This window comes from Haemaphysalis longicornis, unplaced genomic scaffold (genome assembly GCF_048455015.1).
Source record: "Haemaphysalis longicornis isolate Haplotype H1 unplaced genomic scaffold, Haemaphysalis longicornis Haplotype H1 scaffold_8, whole genome shotgun sequence".
NCBI lineage: Eukaryota > Metazoa > Arthropoda > Arachnida > Ixodida > Ixodidae > Haemaphysalis > Haemaphysalis longicornis.
The window spans coordinates 153,134,262-153,153,105 of NW_027526445.1; the positions used below are offsets into that span (position 1 = coordinate 153,134,262).

The 18,844-nt window shown below is 47.4% G+C and overlaps 1 protein-coding gene across 1 annotated transcript in view; it reads left to right on the top strand.

Annotated features, from left to right (window-relative positions):
* Window positions 1–18,844, top strand: part of LOC144149545 (uncharacterized) — a 34,778-nt gene that overhangs the window by 6,313 nt on the left and 9,621 nt on the right. Inside the window, exons 4-9 of the mRNA XM_077681168.1 lie at window positions 7,691–7,822; window positions 8,338–8,429; window positions 9,224–9,336; window positions 11,475–11,547; window positions 11,684–13,015; window positions 14,709–15,055. Of these exons, the coding sequence (XP_077537294.1) occupies window positions 7,691–7,822; window positions 8,338–8,429; window positions 9,224–9,336; window positions 11,475–11,547; window positions 11,684–13,015; window positions 14,709–15,055 (2,089 nt within the window). The remainder of the gene's footprint in view (window positions 1–7,690; window positions 7,823–8,337; window positions 8,430–9,223; window positions 9,337–11,474; window positions 11,548–11,683; window positions 13,016–14,708; window positions 15,056–18,844) is intronic.

Here is an 18,844-nt window from a genome sequence, read left to right on the forward strand (position 1 = left end):
TACACTTTGCAAGCCGCACCGCAGAAAAACGACAGAAAGCCATGCACAGTTACGCTGCGCTGACCGCCATCGGTATTCCACTGACGAGCGGTTGGCCACAGGCGGTGCTGTTCGCTGAAGCGACGGTGGTGCCATACAACGGCCGCCCGGTCCCTATAGCTCCTGCCGGCATCTAAGAAATCAAACGGAAACAGTTACGAAAGATTCCACGAGATGGGATCCACGTTCCGCTTGAAACGCTCTAACAGGATGGCAAGTTGGGCGAGTTGGTGCTGATTCATCTCGAAAACAGGCGCGGAAAGACGTAGACTAGTTGCTAGTTAGCGCGTCGTCCTGTGTATTTCTCTTCTTAGTCTACGTCTTTCTGCACCTGTTTTCGAGATGAAACGCTCGTGGAGTAAGGCAACGTGGTTCTATAAACGTTCTGGTAGGGTGCCTCGATGCATGCGCGTCTCCGCCGTACGGCAGCGCTGGCGTCGAGGCACCCGGCGTGGAGCAGTGGAACGCGGTAAATTTAAATTGACCTGAGCAAAACCTGTAGCGTGTTATCTTTGGAGGAACGAGACAGGAGAGGAACAGCAGACTATCGCCTTTCGTCGTCATTTGCAACCAAAGGAGCAGATATGTGGCCATTTTTTCGTCTCTCTCTTTGGCTCACTTTCCTGTTCATTTATTTGGTTTTGTTAGAGGCCCGAGCTATCACTATCCACACATAGGTAATACAAAGAGGATAATAAAAGCTGAGGGAGAATATTTGAACCATGGATGATAAAGTGATAAGGCAACATTCTGGTATGAAAGAGATGGTAAACACAGATAAGCACCTTTCTGGCAGATAGAAAAAGAGGAATGCAACAGATGGCAAGCTGCCACACAACTCCATGCATTGTCGGTTGCCTCTATAATGCTGCGTTGGCAGAATGAGAAGTTGGTGTTATGTGTAAGTTCAATTTTACTGCTTGAACTTTGTAATATCTAAATTCTGAGGAAATTGTTTCTTTATACTGAGGCTAAAAATATAGTTGGCACGAATTTGCGTAACTGTTGCTTTGTTAGTTTAAGCCTGGGTTCATCTGGAGAGCTCGAATATCTCCAGCGTGTTATGTTTGATAGCTGCAACGCTATTCCTGTCATCAGTCTTGCTTTCGTCTGTTAAGGCAGCATGCATGGGGGAGGCGTCACAACCTTCTGTACCGCACTGAAGAGCCGCTTTCACTACTGCCTATCTAACTGCCCAGCTCAAGGGATTAGTCCCATTGTGTACAACATGTCTCGGACCGCTCAGTTGTTAAGGGAAGATGAAAGACACCACAGGCCCCACGAAGATTGTCATTGTGTTTTTGTTCTAGCTCTGAGCCTACTGGTAGGGGCAGGGCTGACCGCTTCTTTGGCTGGCTGCCTGCTTCGACGTCAAAGGCATCTATTCGCATGTAGTCTTCAGTGACTGCGCCACTTTCGCTTGGAATCTGCAGGTGTCGGCAGCCATCATTGGTTTACAATGGATTCCAAGCAAAGAAATAATTATAACAGACATTAGAGGAAAGGGATCTCTGCAATGGACCGTACGAGCTTTTGTAAATATTTTGGTGTAGGTGCTCCTCTAATAGTTTCATTTGAGTGGGGAGTTTTGTTTGGTCATTTGGCTGTCCAGCTTTTTGATCAAGTTTTTACAACCAGGAGTTGATAGTTACCTGATCTGAAACATATGCATGAGAGCTGATACGCTTTGAGGTGATGAACAATCTGGCTTTGAACACCTGCTGCCATGCCTTTGAATTTGTCTGCTACAGCAGCGTGCAAACAGTGGGGCCACATTAGCCATGTGAAAACCAGGGCATGACGTACCTTGCCTTTTCAGCCTGCCGGAGACTGAAAGTGTGCTTGCCGTCTACGACTGCTTAATGGCTAGCTGCGCCGAACGTTCATCTTGGCCAAATTTGTTTTGAACGTGCAGTACACGCCACCAAACCAACTGGGACATGACTGGCAATCCCATCAAATATGTTGGTAATATTAAACGTTTACTAAGGAGGCAAAACCAAAAAAAAAGTTTATTTTTACAGTTATGATCAGGAAAATTTGGGGACGTATGCAGTTTTTCATTCTGATTGTATAGATATAAAATTTGTTTCTGTGTAAAGTGAATATATTCAAGTTTATTGGGATTTCTATATTTAATTTTTGACAGCTTTTGTAAAAAAAAACTCTGTAGGGATGCAGCTGAACGAGGTACCAGTGAACTGTGCACAAATCAAGCAGTGCAATAAGACTAAAGTTATCATTCTATCAAGTTACAACCGTTTGAAGTTTGGGCCTGGAACGTGGGAGCTAGGAAAACTGGTTTTGCCTTCAAGGCCGAAACTTCAAACGGTCCTAACTTCTGCTACAGACCAGATAGAACGATAATTTTAGTCTTATTGCACTTCTTGGTTTTTGCACGGTTAACTGGTACCTTGTTCAGTTGTCTCCCTCCAGCAGTTTTATTTACAAAAGCTATCAAGAAATCGAATATAGAAATCCGAATAAATTTGAATATGTTCATTTTACGCAAAAACAAATTTTTATCATGACAACTGTAACAACAAAGTTTTCGATCGAAGACCCATGTGCCCCCTTAAAATAGCTCCATCACAGGCAGCGTTGCACCTGTTGACGGACCGCTTAAACAGCCATACAGCGGGAGTGGCAACCGTACCACTGTAGAAAGGGCCAAGCTCCGCTAATGTGGCTTTTGAAGGCTGCCGCCTGTACACCAAGAGGTTGCACGTAGGCTTGCTCCTGAGCTACTGATCGGCTGGCCGCTCGCTTGCCGACTTCAGCACCACTCTGGCAAAATTGCTGATTTTTGCAATTTTGAAGTTTCAAAATGGCAAATTTTAGCTGATTGCTTGCGGCATGCATTCTTGTACTTCAGCTGCCATATTTTGTGTCTGCAAACTTTTGGGAGGGGGGCAACCTATATGGAGGTAGTGTTTTCACTGCATTTGGGCTTCAGAAGGGGGTGATTGGGGCCATGCACTTTTGCTGTCATCTGGGAACCTGTGTGTCTCTTGCATCCTCCTTGTTTTAGACCTGTGCGCCGCCGCGCCACGCCGCCGCCGCCGCCTGTTTTGGTCGCGCCGTCTGCGCCGCCGCCGAAGTCGCGGGAATGAGTACGCCGCCGGGCAAAATTTTCGGCGCGCCGCCGGCCCCGCGCCCCGCCTATTATGCGACTCTTCTGAAGAACGAAGGAGTATGAAAGGAAAATACGTCGCTTCGCTGGAAGTTGTCATTTCTCCCTCTGCAAGAAATGCCTCTCTCAGCGGTGCTGTTCGTCGGGAAATAATCGCGATCCACCATGCATAAACGGATGATTTGTACATTCAGCCTGGAATCAGTCATTCTGCTGCTCTTGTGGGGAGACTTCTAGACCCCTTCCTTCTCCTCCTTCTGCGAATACCTTTTCTTCCCGGCCCGTCCGCCCCATACCAAGCCTCTTGAATGCGTCCCGCGACCTTGTTAACAAAGGATAAATGCGTGATTTCCTACCGTCTCGACGCGCTTGACTCGGAATCCTCTTGAAGCACCCCAGCTTTTCCCTCTGCCACGCAAGCACGACATCTTTCTTGTTTTATCCGCTTTCTCAGAAACTCAAAAATGACCAGGCACCCATGTTACTCCAGGCCCCTATGGTTAAATAGGCCCACCCGACTCTCTCTGTGTCAATAGCCCTCTTTCTTTCTTCTCCAAAGGGAAGTAGGATGGAGGACAGGAGCGAACGCAAACTTCAGCCCCTCAAGCCATATTATTTCTACTGTACAAACATGACCAAAAGTGTTTGACCACCTTCCTTCTTAATAAAGGCCGGTCCCTTGGCGTATTAATAACATAGTCATCCAACGGGGATAAAAATATACACTGCAAGGAAAATAAAACACTAACACAAAAGATGCGGTCTGAGCGACTGACAAGAATAAATGCGGATGAAAGAGAACGACCGAAGTACACAAGTCTCCAAAATCAGTGCGCCAGCTCCTCCCACCACTCGTCGATTCTCTCAAGGGGACAAGCGGCTAACATCGAAGAATATATGAAACCCCATAATCAGCACGGGAACAGTGCACAAGAAACCGCCGCAGTAGCGCGCAAGCTTGAATGGGCAGCGTCATTACGGGAAGAGTGCACGGGAAGTGGGTCAAGAAATTAACTGTCCAGGTACGCAGGAAGGGTCAATGAAAGCGCAGCTAGGATCTCCGGAACTGTGAGCCTGGCACAAGCATTCACAACTCATTAACGTCAGCAATGCATTACTTAAACGAATGTGAAACACAAAATTGGAAGGAAATTCTAATACCCGCACAACAACCATGCATATTTGAGCACTGTGATAGAATAGCGTCCCAGAGGGCAGATGAGCGTACGTCATGCTGCCCTTTCTCGCTGGAGGCCAGTTAACTAGACGATTTGGAGAAAAAGAATTCAGAAATAATGGTGAAATGTACCATAAGAAAATCTACAGAAATTCAGAGGGTAGTCTACGAATGCATTCTTACTCCTCTTGCCCTCATTGCGAGTTCTTTAGAGCCGAATTAGGCTATCCCAAACAAAGCTTCGACGAGCAATGTCCACGCTCCGCAAGAAAGCTATGATTTTGAAACGTAAAAGTTGTATATTAATAGTGCGTGCTGCGTGACGTGAACGTGATTGATTGGGGGGTTTAGCGCACCGAAGCTACACATGAGCTATGAGAGAGAGAGAGAGAGCGAGACAGAGAGAGAATAAATTTCGTCAGCACAAAAATTGCGGAGTAGTGTCCTCATTTCAAGACCCCATTCGTGGTGCCAGCTGCGACGGCCATTTCCACCAACCGAAGCTGGTCGTCCGCACTGGATCAAAATTAATCCGAAGCGCCTCATAGCCCATGTGTTTTTGACACCTGTGATAAAAAAAAACCCGATGGGCTATAGAGGCGCGCTGTAGTGGGGGGCTTCGGATTAATTTTGATCCCCTGTGGATTTTTACCGTGCGCCAACATCTCAACACAATGGGATTTTCGCTTTTCCACTCAATCTGAAAAGCAGCCACCGTGGCTGTGATGGGTGAACCCCGGAAACGGAAAAAATGGTCCCATACTCCAGTCGACGTGTTTCCCTTCAAGTTAGATTTGAACTTTTTTGCGCTTTTGATTTTATCCCTTTGCGTTTTAGCCAAAGGGTTGAGGAAGAGATGGAATGCTTTAATATTCCTATAGGGGCAGAAATTAACGCCATGGAGGCTAAAACCTAACAAAGCAAATTGGGTCGACAGACGGACGGTTTGATGGATGGATGGATGAATGGATGGGTGGGTGGATGGATGGATGGATGGTAGGGCTGAGCATCGATAAAGAAATTTAATGCAAGTAGTTGGATTAAAACCACACAAACAACAATTGCGAAGGCAGGAAGCCTGGAACCGTCGGTTTAGTAGCTTAGTCGGACACAGCTAGCCTCTCAGTGTCTGGAATGTCATAGAAGCTCTACGTTGCGAGGTTTAATCAGTATCGGTGAAAATTGAACTAGAAGCCGTGGGAGCTCCACCAAAGAAGCGCACAGCGTCGTCCCAGGTCTAGGCCATTTCGGTGTACGGACATATCGGTGTACGGACGTTTCGGTGCACGGCATTTCCTTGCGCGAACATTTCGGCGACCGTATTATCGGGTGCTTGTTTGCTTGAAACAGCCGTTATATTTTTATTTTCGCTTAATTGGTTTTGGACAACAATCTAGGGCAGCAATTGCCTTTTAATATTGGTGTCGTGTTCGCGATTTTTTGCCAGGTATTTGTAGAAACTGAACATTTTTGTATTTTTCTTTAATACCTAGTTCAGGGAACACCTGTTTTGCAGCCAGTTGATTAAATTCTTCTGCACATGTTTTTTTTTTAATTTACGACAAGACGTTCTTTATATTCGCTCTTTTTGGGGGCATGCTAATCAGCAAAGACAATTTAGCCGATGTTTTCGATGGCTAACGCATTCTTTATGTATTTTTTTCTAAATAAAATGCACACTCTCACAATCCTCAACTTTACAAACATTCGGTTGCCCCTAAAAATGCAGACAATCTTATGAAAAGTTTATTTAGGCTGCGTTGTCATGTTTAAATGAATTTGGAGACACTGTTCTCGCCAGCTTTTTTTTTTACGGACAAGTTTAGGATATTGTCGCGGAGGAAGAACGGGCCTTTTGAAAACAGCTGCAGGTTCTATATCTCATCAATGCTGATCAAGCGCGTACAGGTTGTGCGTACAAATACCACCAATTCTGTTCGGTCAAACCAACCTCAGTTTTAGCTTTACATGCTTACTTTCATTTCCTTTTCATTCTCCCGTCGCGTCGCGGCCACACGGAAGGCGCCCCTCTTCAGGAATCGCTCTTTCCTTTCAGTCGCCCCACCTGCAATTAACTCTTCAAGTCGCGCATATCATGGACACCGCAGACATTCCTCCTTTTCTTCCATTGTAAGAGGGGAAAATTTTGAATAGGCTGGTTTTATGAGAGCCGCGACAGTCGTATTCACGTTTTCGATGCCCAGTTTACACTTTGAAGAAACACAAGTGACACCCCCCTCTATCTACCAAGGGGGCTGGTCTAAGCACTTAGCCCTCCCCCCGTCCCCCCCCCCCCCCCCCCCCCCCCCCGTTTAGCCACTCCACCGTGCGATGAATGGCTAGTTTTCGAGTAGAACCAACACCGACTGCAGGAATAAATCGATAGAGAAAATTATGAATTATGAAAATGGATGCACGCGTGCTTAAGCTAGCTCGTTTCCTTTCTTTCTTTCTTTTCGCGGTGGTTTGGCGGACGGGGAAGGGGGGGGGGGTAGGAAGCGACTAAAAGCAGCAGCATCTTGCAGCGGTGGGTGAAGTGAAATCAAAGCCTTTCGGTAACACTTGAATTAAAATATTAGAGTTGTTCACATGAATGCTGAAATAAAAATGGTAGAAGGAAAGTAAATTAACAACGTTAATTTTTAACATTTAATTTCGAAATTGGGTTTTAGGCGCTAATGCTCTCGAACGTAAAATTATATCGTCTGACGAAACGAAAGTATTAAAGCTAAAATGTTTTAAGAAATGCCTGGGGCATCCCGTGCACCGAAATGTCCGCAGCGAGACGTGCTGCACCGAATTGTCCTACACATGTCCGGATCCCCCACGGTTTTTGCATATTTTCTTTTCCCCCAAATCTCTCTCTCTCTCTCTCTCTCTCTCTCTCTCTCTCTCTCTCTCTCTCTCTCTCTCTCTCCACCACCACCACCACCACCACCCGCTATTCCGCGCCGCGCCGCCGCCGATCCGGGGACCCCCGCGCCGTTTCACGCCGCCGCCGGAGGTGGGAACACCGGCGCGCCGCCGCCGGCGATTTCTGACCGGCGCACAGGTCTACCTTGTTTCCCCCGCTGCACCTGGTAGTTGTCACGATTTGGCCCGCATTTGTGAACCTGGGATGGTCTGGGCACCCTCCAGCCGAGTGACGACCCGCAGCATGCCGGCGGTGACGGACCGCGAGCGGCTGTGCTCGTCGGTGTTTATTTGCCAGCCGTGCACAATGTTTCCCACTGAACTTAGCGGCCAACGAAGAGTAGGGTCGGGGGGCGCCACACACTTGTCACAGTAGTGTCGCACAGAAAGCACAACCACTGCGTCACGGCTTCTGCATCCTCTCGCAGGGGACGTCAAGGTGACCTACAACTTGCGGAAGCGGTCCAACCTGCCCAGCTTCATCATCCAGGCACGCCGGGACGAGGACTGGCCAGACAGGGACAAGCACGATAAGTCAGTCGGAAAGTTCAAGGACTACGGTACGGCAGCATGACTTTCCTTTTTAAACTGTCTCGATTTGCGTAGTTCTAAGGGTGTTCGAACAGTGATATTTTCTAGTAAGGTCAAATACAGGTGTTTTTCTTCAGCCACATATTTTGTTGCGTTTCCAGAAACACTCAGTGGTGTTTGGAAGTGTTTCTCTTGAGCTGCGAAACCTGCGATTGAGGAAAACCAAACCAGGCCGCATGTGTGTGTGTAGTGTGCGACACTGAAATAACTTCTCGGACGACTAGTTTTGGGAGTAAAATGGGCTTAGTGGTCATCTGTAGCACTACTAGCATTCGATGTGAGCTTCAGTATTCATGGAACTGAATATTTTTGGTTGGAGCCGGTTATCCAAAACTATTGAATATAAAATTTCCTAATCTAATGCAAACTGAATAACAAAGGCCATCGTATTTGCATTTGAAGTTTCAAATGCTAGCCTGTCCCTGCTGAATTTCCCTTGCGCCGGTCTAGTAACGGTAAAATCCTGCACATTTACCCGCTTCAGGCGGCATGTTCATGCGGAAGACTGTCCTTCGGTCCGAGCTGGTCGTGAGCATCAGGCGGCTCACGGCGAGTGAAATGGCACAGCACACCAAGGTATGTGGAAAAATTGTTCAGCTGTGTTTCCTTCTTTAAAATTTGAGTTTGCTTCTCTAAAATCGGCGACGAATTTGCAGACCTTCTTCTCCTGTAAAAAATAGTCTGCCGAGAAATTGTGGTATGTGGGTACGGAACTGTGCTGCTGATGTTTCTAAACAATTTGAATCGGGATATTGTCGAGTCAGTTTATAGGCAGTTTGAATCGAGCAATACATAGGTTTACTCTGGGCTAACGTACGGGAAAACAGCAGAGGACAACCCCGGATTGCTTCGCTAGAGAGAGTACTACCCGCCGTACACTAGCCCCAGTGGAATCCGAAGCCTCGCACATGGGTTCAAGTGCTCATGCACGGTAGACAGGCTCTCGCGATCCAAGTAAGGCTTTATTGCCTGGTCAATACAGGGTATGCACCAGACAACAGGACTGTTGCTCGCGGGGAAGCAAGGGCTTCGTTCGCTTGCTCAAGCCATGGGGACTCCGATTCGGATATCTATGCTGGTGCAGACTCAGATATCTGCGTTGGCTGCTGAAATGGCAGCTCCCAGCTCGCCAAAACATGTGCGGACGAGGCTTGTAGAAACCTTCCCACAGTACATGTATAACACTCGCGCATAGAGGCGCGCAATGCGGCTTCTCTACAAGCAAACTATTGTTGAGAACCTCGGAACCGTCGAGTGAGCTTCTGCTGGGGTCTGTATCTGTGTTCGCCCTTCCATTTTTCACCCTGTTTCCTGATGGTTTGGTTTGTTTGACCGGATTGCTTTTGTTTTCGATGCTCTTGTCCGGGAAGGTTCAGAACAGCCAGACGGCTCGGAGCAGCCCACGTGGAATCAGCGGCTACTTCCAGCCCGTGGAGGTCCAGAGGCCCAAGACCCCCGAGGAGAAGGCGGCCCTCAAGCGGCTGTGAGTGCTTGCTGCCCCCACCTTCTGCACTAGCGTCTGCTGTTAGCTACTAGGGAGAGTTGCGGAGACTGCTGAACACTTTCATGACCGCGGGAAAATCGATTGTTTTGGGGCCTTGCTGGCAATATTTTTTTCTTGCCACAGAAAATGATCGATGCTAAAGTGTAAGTTATGAAATGATGGAGGAGGAAGAATTGGGCTTTCCAACAATATTAATTTCAAACAACAGGTTTATTACAAATTGTATAAAAAAATTACAAAGCAAAAAAGTAATAAAGAAAAAAACGAACTGATGAAAACATCAATGCCACTTTGCACAGGGTACTTATAAAAAAATGCAACATTCAATTTGAACATAAGGGCCTTATAAAAAATAATACTGCAAAAATGAGCTCTGTAAGTACAAAAGTTATTTACATACATACAAATATATAAACACTAGTGCCTACCGATTGTTTTTGGGTAGTCCAGGAAATTTTTTTTTTTTCTTGCACAGAAAATGATAGATGCTTGCAGGTTGTGATAATGATAGAAGAGGAATGGGGCTTTCAAACAGTAATAATTTCAAACAGACGCATCGAAAATTTTATTTTAAAAATTCTGAAAACAAAAAAAGTAACACAAAAAAGTTATAATAACCTCAATACTACTTCGGACACGATACACATAAACAATTTGAAATATACACTTTGACCATAAATTGCTTATAGAATAATACGGCAAATATGAACGGTGTAAGTAAAAAAGTTATTTACATACAAAAATATCACAAACAGCCACGCGCTGCTCCGCAGCGCTACGCAGAGAAATCTCGGCTTCTGTGCAGCCGGTGCCAAATGGTCTCACCCGAACGTTTACACGCTGCAGATAAGAGCAGTGACACCTTTAGAACAGGGCCGGATCTGTCTACAACAGCGCGCGCCCGTGATACAGCGACCAGAGAATAAAGCGAAACTCAAGGGTGCACACCTGGTGATGGTCCGGGGCGACTTGACGCACTTTCACTGACCGTAGGAAAGTCTGATGAATCGAAGTGGTCTGCTGTGTCTGTGCTGCTACCATCATGCACAGATTCAAGCTCAGTTACATATGAATCTACCAAAATTCTCCAATCGTGTAAAGCATTGGCGAGCGGCGGCGACGACGACGCCATAACTGAAACCACGTGAGCTTGTCTCCCCGCTGGCGAAGGACATTTAAAAATCCCCCCACGTGGCAGAAAAACGAAACTCGAAAGCGAAACTGATAAAATACTTCCTTTACCATTTGAATGGTGTCAGCGGTCCAGAAGTGCTCGGAGAACGGCAAAATTTGAATTTATATTCATCGATAGCATACTATCAATGGGAATAGGTGCGGTCACGAAAGTGTTAATGAAATGAAGTTGTAGAAATTAGTGTGCAAGCCACGTTCCAGGTTTTCCGGTCTTTTGGAAGGAAAAGGCTTTCATTCTTGTCCTCGCACGTTTTGGCGACGTCCCTGGCAGTGATGCCACGGTCTCAAGTTCATTGAGCTGAGTTTTTTAACAGATTTAGGCCTGTGTGGCCCATTTAAAGAGGGCCTGAATGAAAACGCTGTTCATAATAACTATGAAACAAGTCATCGGCAAAGTTGAGAATACTGAGGTAGCCTGTGGTGTAGTTCGTGGGGCAACCACAAAGAGGTGTCTTAGGTTGCCTTCATGTGGTCGGTTGCTTTGGTCTCCCTTCGCAAGGATGTGTGGGCTATTTAGGGGGGACAGGGGACGTAGGAGTGGTCTCGTAGCTCCCCTGCCGTCTCTTATAAACAATGGCGTGTCATTCGCTCCTTGCCTCACAGCATGTGTTGGGGGTGGGGGGAATGTGCCCAGCACGTGTCATTAAGTTGCCCAGTGATTCCAATTTCTTGGAAAGAGAAATCAACCTTGAACTTTCTTGCGCGTCTCAAGACTCCCCCATCTAATTAACAGTGTATTTATTTCATTCTCTGGTGGCACATTTTCGTTGGGTTTGCGGTTGGGGCAGCTCGAAAGAAAAGTGGCCTCTGTAAAAATGCAAATTGCGCTCAGTTGCCAGAACGAGTTTTTAGCCCCCTCTTTTCGTTTTTGTTCACCTAAATACAAGGTTGATCGGGACTTTGCCGTCTTTTTCTGTTTGTAGGTTGGACCGCAGGGAAGCAAAGAAGCGGCACCTCAGCAGCTCAGACTCCGAAAGCAACAGCGCCAGTGAAAATGTAAGCCTCTTATCGTTTGCTCTCCCGCAAGATCTGTGTGGAGTTTGTGGACAATGAAGTTTTGCTGTCTGTCCCCTGAAGAGAAGCAAAGTTTGGTTTTACCTTCGGTAAATTTTTTTCCTGCTGTCCTCTCCAGGTGTTCGACGCACCCAAGTCGAAGCAGCATCACGACAGGAAACGTCTCGCCCCCTCGAATCGAGACGAGAAGCCGAAGGACTCGAGGGTGGAAGTTGAGCCCAAGCGGTTCACTTCGCTGTCGCAGCCAGCCCCCGAAAAGCACGTGCACCAAGCCGCAACAAGTCGGGAAGACCGAATAGCCGCCACTCAAGTCAGCAAGCCACCTTCGACTACATCCCGGGACAAAAGTTCCTCAGTGCAGTCTGACAGCAGCCATCATGACCGAGCCGCCGTACGGCACAAGGATGACGGCAACAAGTCAAAGGCATCGTCATCCCAACGGGACAAGGAAAAGTCAAAGAGCCACGAGGCGACGTCTGGTTCCACGCGCAGCAGTTCTTCACGAGAACGGGAGCACAAGTCCCGGTCTGACCCGAAGGACGCTCGCAGTCGGGACGTGGCGGCATCGCAAAGCCGCAAGACGGAGAAGGAATCGAGCAAGCCGAGCCGATCCGACGGGAAGGAGAAGGAGCCTTCATCGAAAGAGAAGAGCAGCAGCAGGCAGCGCGAAAAGCGGCACCACTCGCCGCCGAAGGAGTCGTCGCGCAAGGAAGAAAATTCGTCGAAAGGGTCTTCTCGCGAACGCACGAGCAAGGTTACCACGGGGAAGCCGAAGGAGACGAAGGTGAAGACGGCAAACATCAAGCAGCTCCTGACAGATTGCGGCATCGACGATTCGGACGACGACTCCAACGGCGAGGATGTTTCGCGGAAGAAGATGAAAAAGGGCCAGGATGAAGGGTCGCGGCGGTCTCCCGACTCAACGCAACTCGTCGACGTGGTCAAACCCGTCGCACACTCATCCAAGAGCAGCAGCAGCGCGGCTGCATCGAAGCGCGAGAGCCTGGAGGACTTCGCTGTTGGAAAGGAGACGCTTCGGACCTCGTCTGCTGCCGCAAAGAAGCAAAAGCCGGCTGCCAGCACCCTCTGCAGGAGCCTGTTCCTCGAAGACGAAGATAGCGACGAGGACGTTGATGAGAAGAAAGACGGACAACCTTACAAGTCTCCTGTGACCGAGGATGATGCGGTGGCCACGGATGTGGAGAAGGAAGCAGCGCAGAGGTCTCCGCTGGTGGCGGACTTGTACGAGCCGACCCCAGTGGTGAAGCTGGCGACAGATGCGGAGCAGAGATTGCCTTCCAAGCCAGTTGCCACGAACGCTGGGCTGGACGATGAGATCATCAGGCTGACGAGAACGCCACCCCGTCGAGAGCTGTACGCTCCGTCGTTTCGGCGAACGCCGACGGCGCCTGAGGCGTTTTCGTACCACCCGTCATCACCCAAGCAGCAGGTCAGTGTTCTGGCAGTCTTACGGGGCCCAGCAAAAGGCTGTACATTCATCCTCTAACTCGTTATGTATGCCTAAAATTAGAAAATTGTACCATTTTTGTTACTGTAGAAAGCCTATTAGGATGGGATAGGCAGGCAACTGGTCCAGTTTATTTTCGTTATTTAACTCGACTGCCTACACGCTGCTACAACAAGGGGTGGCAGGTGTTGAGGTAACTCGATTTAGAGGGAGGGTAGCCTGCTGCCAGCTCAGAGCCTGCATAGAGAGCATGAACTCACACATGATGCGATTTAGCCTTGAATGCTTTCTGGGGCTATTTAGAAGGTTATTGCCTATCATGATCGCAACACCCCTCAGCTGTCAATTTCATTACATCCTATGATGTGGTACTGATATGTTCTCCAGTGCTAGCAATTTCTGTTTTTGCAGGATGAATTCTATAGATTGCAATGGTTGCATTTTTTAGTGCATTCTTCATTGCCAGTCTATAATGAGCAAGTTCTAGTTTAGCACTACAGTTACGCTCGGTTCAACAAAAAAAAAAAAAAGGAGAAACGTGCGCTGTAGCCGAAGTATGCAGTATTCGACTGGGGAGGGGGGGGGGGTGTTATATGCAAAAGTGGGTACTTTGATCAGTAGTGCATATACATACTATAGACACTTAATTTCTACAGCACCTCTGGTATTTGCACACGAGGGCAAAGAATCACCTCCATTTCTAAAGCTTAGCACCGGTACCTGGAAAAGGCCTAGCGCATGCGGTCAAATGTGTAAAGACACATGATAAGCTGAGCAAATAAAGCAATAATATAACTAAGAGCAATTATTAACCGGCTACAAAAGTCAGTTGCGGCCATCAGAATTAGCTGGGCTCTATTGAATCCCTTCGTGACGAGGCAGAATTCCCTGAAACCGTTCGTCAAACAAATCGGAATCGCTGTTTGACGTTCCCCCAAGGCAGCTGCACGTTTTTTATGATTTTAGTCTGGTCATTGAAAGAGCTGATGTGAAATAATCTGATGAAGGACAGCTGTGAAATCGAAACACCAGTTGGACTGCGCACGGCCACAGGCAGATTGCACACAATGCTTGTGAACCAACCTTCCCTGCTAGAGGCATTTCTTACCTTTTTCACCTAACGAAACGAGAACGATGAATGCCTAAGAATAATAAAGACCGAACTACACTAAACCTGAGTGCTTTGTTACATAAAAAAAAAAAAAAAAAACTGACGAGGGCAGACTCGAATCCGGGTGGGCCACTTAGCGTATCGATGGCGCTGTTGTTCATTCGTTCATCGGCAGCGGCCTTGTTCTTGACGGTCCAGCGGACCGTCTGCTTAGACGGGCCTTCTGGCGATATCGGCCTGTTTTTCCCCATGTGCGACAGCATTAATTATGCTTAATTTATCCGAAAGTGAAATCAGTTACCCTGTTTCCAGTGACTCCTGTTTCAACAGCAGTATTAAAATATGTTGTTTATCCACTAGAGTCTAAGCATTAACCACATTCTCTGGCTGTTAAGCCTATTGTTACGAGGCAACGCAGAAACAATGCCTGATGATGTAGATGTATAAACGATGTGTAATAGTCTTCCGTCTTTGTTGTTGTTGTTGCGGCTCTAGTTCTCCCGCCCCTGTATTGGCAGGTCCTCCTTATTTCTTGCCAGCTAACACTGACCATTTCCACCGCAGGACGACCGGCGGAAGCGGAAGGATGTGGGCTTCGAGTACATCCCTTCGACCATTGGGTCGTCCTCCTCCTCGTCGGCGTCGTCGAGTGCGGCGAAGCCGTCGCGCGGGCGTTACGAGGAGTACGTCCCAGAAGCCGTAAACCGTAGCGCGCGGCATCACCAGTCCACGGTGGACTACGTGCCCACGTACATCCCGACGCCCAAGAAAGAGATAAGCACGGATGTCTGCACGACGACGACCACGTCCCCCTCCCTCGCGTCGGAGGCGCCCGAGTCGAGGCCCCGATCGGGGCTGTCCCTCTCCAGGCAGGCGGCGTCCAAGCTAGAGCAGGAAATCCGCGACACCAGGTACCCAGGCCGGCCAACGTAGATGTTGCCGCTGCGCGTGTATTTGCAGCGGCGGTGGCTATGGCCTTGAGCTATTCAAAGCGCAATTGCTTAGCAGTTTCATACCTGCTGCCAGGGCCGTTTTTTGGAAGCAGAGTACGAGAACTCCTTTTGCGTGAGCTTTTAATGCACGGTAAAATTCTTGTGGGTGTTCTAAATATTGCATAGCCCTTGATTGTGGTGCGCCTCGTAGCTCGGGCTTTGCTTGGTAATTTCGGATGAGAAGTGAATTGTGTGTGTGTGTGTGTGTGTGTGTTGATTTAAGAAGGAAGGTTGGGCTAGTTAGTGTGTACTGAACTTTGGCATGGTTGCTAGTGCAAAAAGCGAAAACGAATCGAAGGTGCCGTTTTCCGGTTCTGTTATTCTTTTATGTTGGTAACCATGCCGAAGTCTTCTGGTTCAGTGTTTGGTTGAGGTTGAAAAAGTGATGAAATAATTGTGAACTGCAAGTGCCTCTGAACTGCAACAAACTCTGGGACAGGGACAGTTAATGTTTAGCTCCTTTGAGGTCGTGCGAGTAGTTTCTCTTTTTTCGAAGTTACATCTTGTCTTTGTTGCGGGGCTGTGTGGGGAAGACTTTTAAATGACAAATTTGTGTGTAAAAGGTAGGCTTGGAAAGCAGACGAGTTTCTAAAAACTATATTTAAACTGCCTTCATACTAAAAATGAAGAAAACGGAAAGCTGAAATGTTTGAAACGTGCATCACGTCAGTACTCTTTCTCTTTTGACAGAAAAATGACAAAATACGACAGCTGAAATACGCGTATTCGTGGCACAAACGGCCATCAAAAATCAGATTTTGAAACTGAAGTTGGGGAGAGCACAGCCATTACGGCCACGCTGAATGACAGTTGGCCAAGCCGGCCGGAGTAAACGTGCGTGCAACGCTTCGCCCTCGCCGCAGCCCTAGGAGAAGCACGCCCAGCGGAGCTGAACCGGTTTTCCTCACTGGCTGTAAAAAAACGCAGGGCCGGCTGCAATGTCACTTCCGCTTCATGGCTATTTGTGCGATCTGCCGGCAGGTGAACCGTTGCCTGCGATGGAGCTATTCGAAGAGCGTTTATCGCGAATTTCACAGGACTACCAGTCGTGCGCAAGTTGGTTTTGTGGTACTTACTGTATGTCCGAATTAAATTTGGCTGAGGTGAAATTTGAGTGCAGTTGTCCTTCAAGCTTTTTATATAAATTTTTATATTGATCATAAAATGTATCGTGTATATGATCAAAAACCCTCATTCCATAATGTGAGGCATACCCTTCATTTGCGTGACTAGGACTACTTGTATCTCTTCATTTTTTTTCACTTTTTGTGCAGCAAATTCGTTTTGAGGAAACCTTTACATGTTCTGTAAAGTTAGGACAGTTTGGTAGAAGTGTGGGCCCACTTTTTCCCAATTTATTATTGGGATGTTACGGTGAAAAATTGAACTAGACGGCTTTTGTCAGTCCTACCACCAAAGTGGCCGTTAACGCAAAAGATTTCCGTGTGTTTGCCAAAAGCTGCTTGGAAATGCCACTAATTGTCGTTTTTTGGCTACAAGGGATATTTTAGAACAAAAGTGTGCACATTATGTCGTGTGAAGGCCGGACAAAAATGGATGGACAGTCCACTCTAATGATCAATGCCGAGATGTTTAAGAGAAGTCAAGGAAATTGAGCAGAGAATGGCTTGGAGTGGGTGAGGTTGGGGAACTTGAGGGCAAGGCATGCCCTCAAGTAAGTACTAGGCTGCCGCAAGATAGTGGTGTTTTGGAAACAAAATGAAAGATGTTCTCATTCATATGGGGGACAGCTAGCTGACTGTCGCCTAGTTTCGGTTGGATGGTGTTTGCCGTAACTGTGTTGGTATTTGGACTTAGGTGGCGTGCTTTGTTCATTTTTGCAAGCCGTGCAGCCCTTCACAGCCCTAACACAAACCTTATCCTTATTGGTGCTATTTCTACTGTACAGCATTATGATGCTAACATTGTAAGTGCACTCAAAGCAAGTTTATTTCTGACCCGCCGTGGTGGCTCAGGGGCTAAGGCGTTGCGCTGCTGAGCACGAGGTTGCGGGTTCGATTACCGGCCGCGGCGGCCGCTTTTCTGATGGAGCCGAAAAGCAAAAACGCCCGTGTGTGCGAGATTTCGGCGCACGTTAAAGATTCCCAGGTGGTCAAAATTAATCCGGAGCCCTCCACTACGGCTTGCCTCATCGCCTGCGTTGCGTCGGTGCGTTGAACTCTACAATCAATCAAGCAAATTGATTTCTCTTTAGTGGGTGCCACAATCTGAATGGTTTAGTGACAAGCCATTTGGAGGTGCATGTATGGAATGCAAAGAATAGCAGACGATGATGCTCCATTCCTTCATGCTGCAACATCTGGCAATTGAAAACAAGAAAAAATTATTTAGGGTAGCAGCTGTAGAAAAATGATGGCAGCCTATGAAGTCTTCCGAACAATTTTGTTGCGTGGTGTAAGAAGCATCGAGGGGGCAACAGTCTCTGCATTGGGCAGTAGTCATCTGCAAGAAGCGTACACACAGCCACCTATACTGCCGGTGGTGGTGCCGGTGGTAGTTTTGTTGGATCAGGCGGTATTAGTGTGGGAAGATGACCCCGCAATCACTCTGCCCGACCTTTACCTAATGACTTAATAATATGGCAACAATAAAACTCTCATTTGCTGTATTTTTGTATTGATTAAATGACTTTGTAAGAACAATACGGTTTTTTTCAGCCTCGAACAACTATTTAGCTTGTTGGTGAGCCATGGCAAGTAAAAATTGAACGCTTTGCTGTCCGTTGAAGCGTGGTTTGTGTGGACACTAGCGCCGGCTTCCCCTCTAGAGTATTGGTACAAAACTCTACGGTTATTGTAGCAGAAACTGTTGGGTAGGCAATGGCTTGGGTTTAACGTTTCACTTTGAGATCTTGCAATGTCACGCAGTAGCCACACAAGTTTTTTTTTTCCCGATTTTAATCTGGTGGCATTTAGGGATGTTAGGTTGCACCTAACATTCTATCTGGCTGACCCTAGGCCTAACACAAAAGTGAGACAGCTGCGCATATTGCGCAGTTTTGATACAAATCTGTTTTCCTGCGCCAGACTGCTCCAAAAGCTTGAAAATTGCAAAAATTGCGCCAAACTGCTCTGAAACAGTCTGAGAGCCAAGGATTTTAGCGCTCCCGTCAGTTTCAGTGCGGAAAAATGCTTACTGATGGCATACTTTTCCAGCACTCCCAAGGTGATGCTGTTTGTAAAGGTAATTGATTGATCATTCAATAAGAAAACCCGCATAAAATTGACCCCGAGATAGTTTTTTTCGAAAGTCGCAATGTCGGGTTGGCAATGTTATATTCGGGGTTTTTTTTTAAAGTTTTCTCATTGAAAACCATTGAAAAATATTGTAAAAAAACACTTGTGTGTACTGATGCGCAAGGTACTTGTGCAAGTTGATGAAAACACAGCAATTTTCGGAGCGGCGTATCTCCGGAGCACGACTGGCTTTATGCTCCGGAGCGACATCACTGGGCGCCGCCATCTTGGTGTGGTGAAGATTGGAAAACATGGCCGCCGGGCGAAGCAGTTGTTCGTGGTTTAGGCAGAGGGCCTTTTGCCGATTTCTACCGTTGTTTTGGTTATGGAGGTGGCTGGGTTTACATTTAGTCATTTGATCTGTTGCGGGAAGTTGCGCGACTCGAAAGACTCATCAAAAACAAAGGGCTGCCCGTGAATTCGCCGTGTTTCGGCCTTGAGTGTGAGGCGC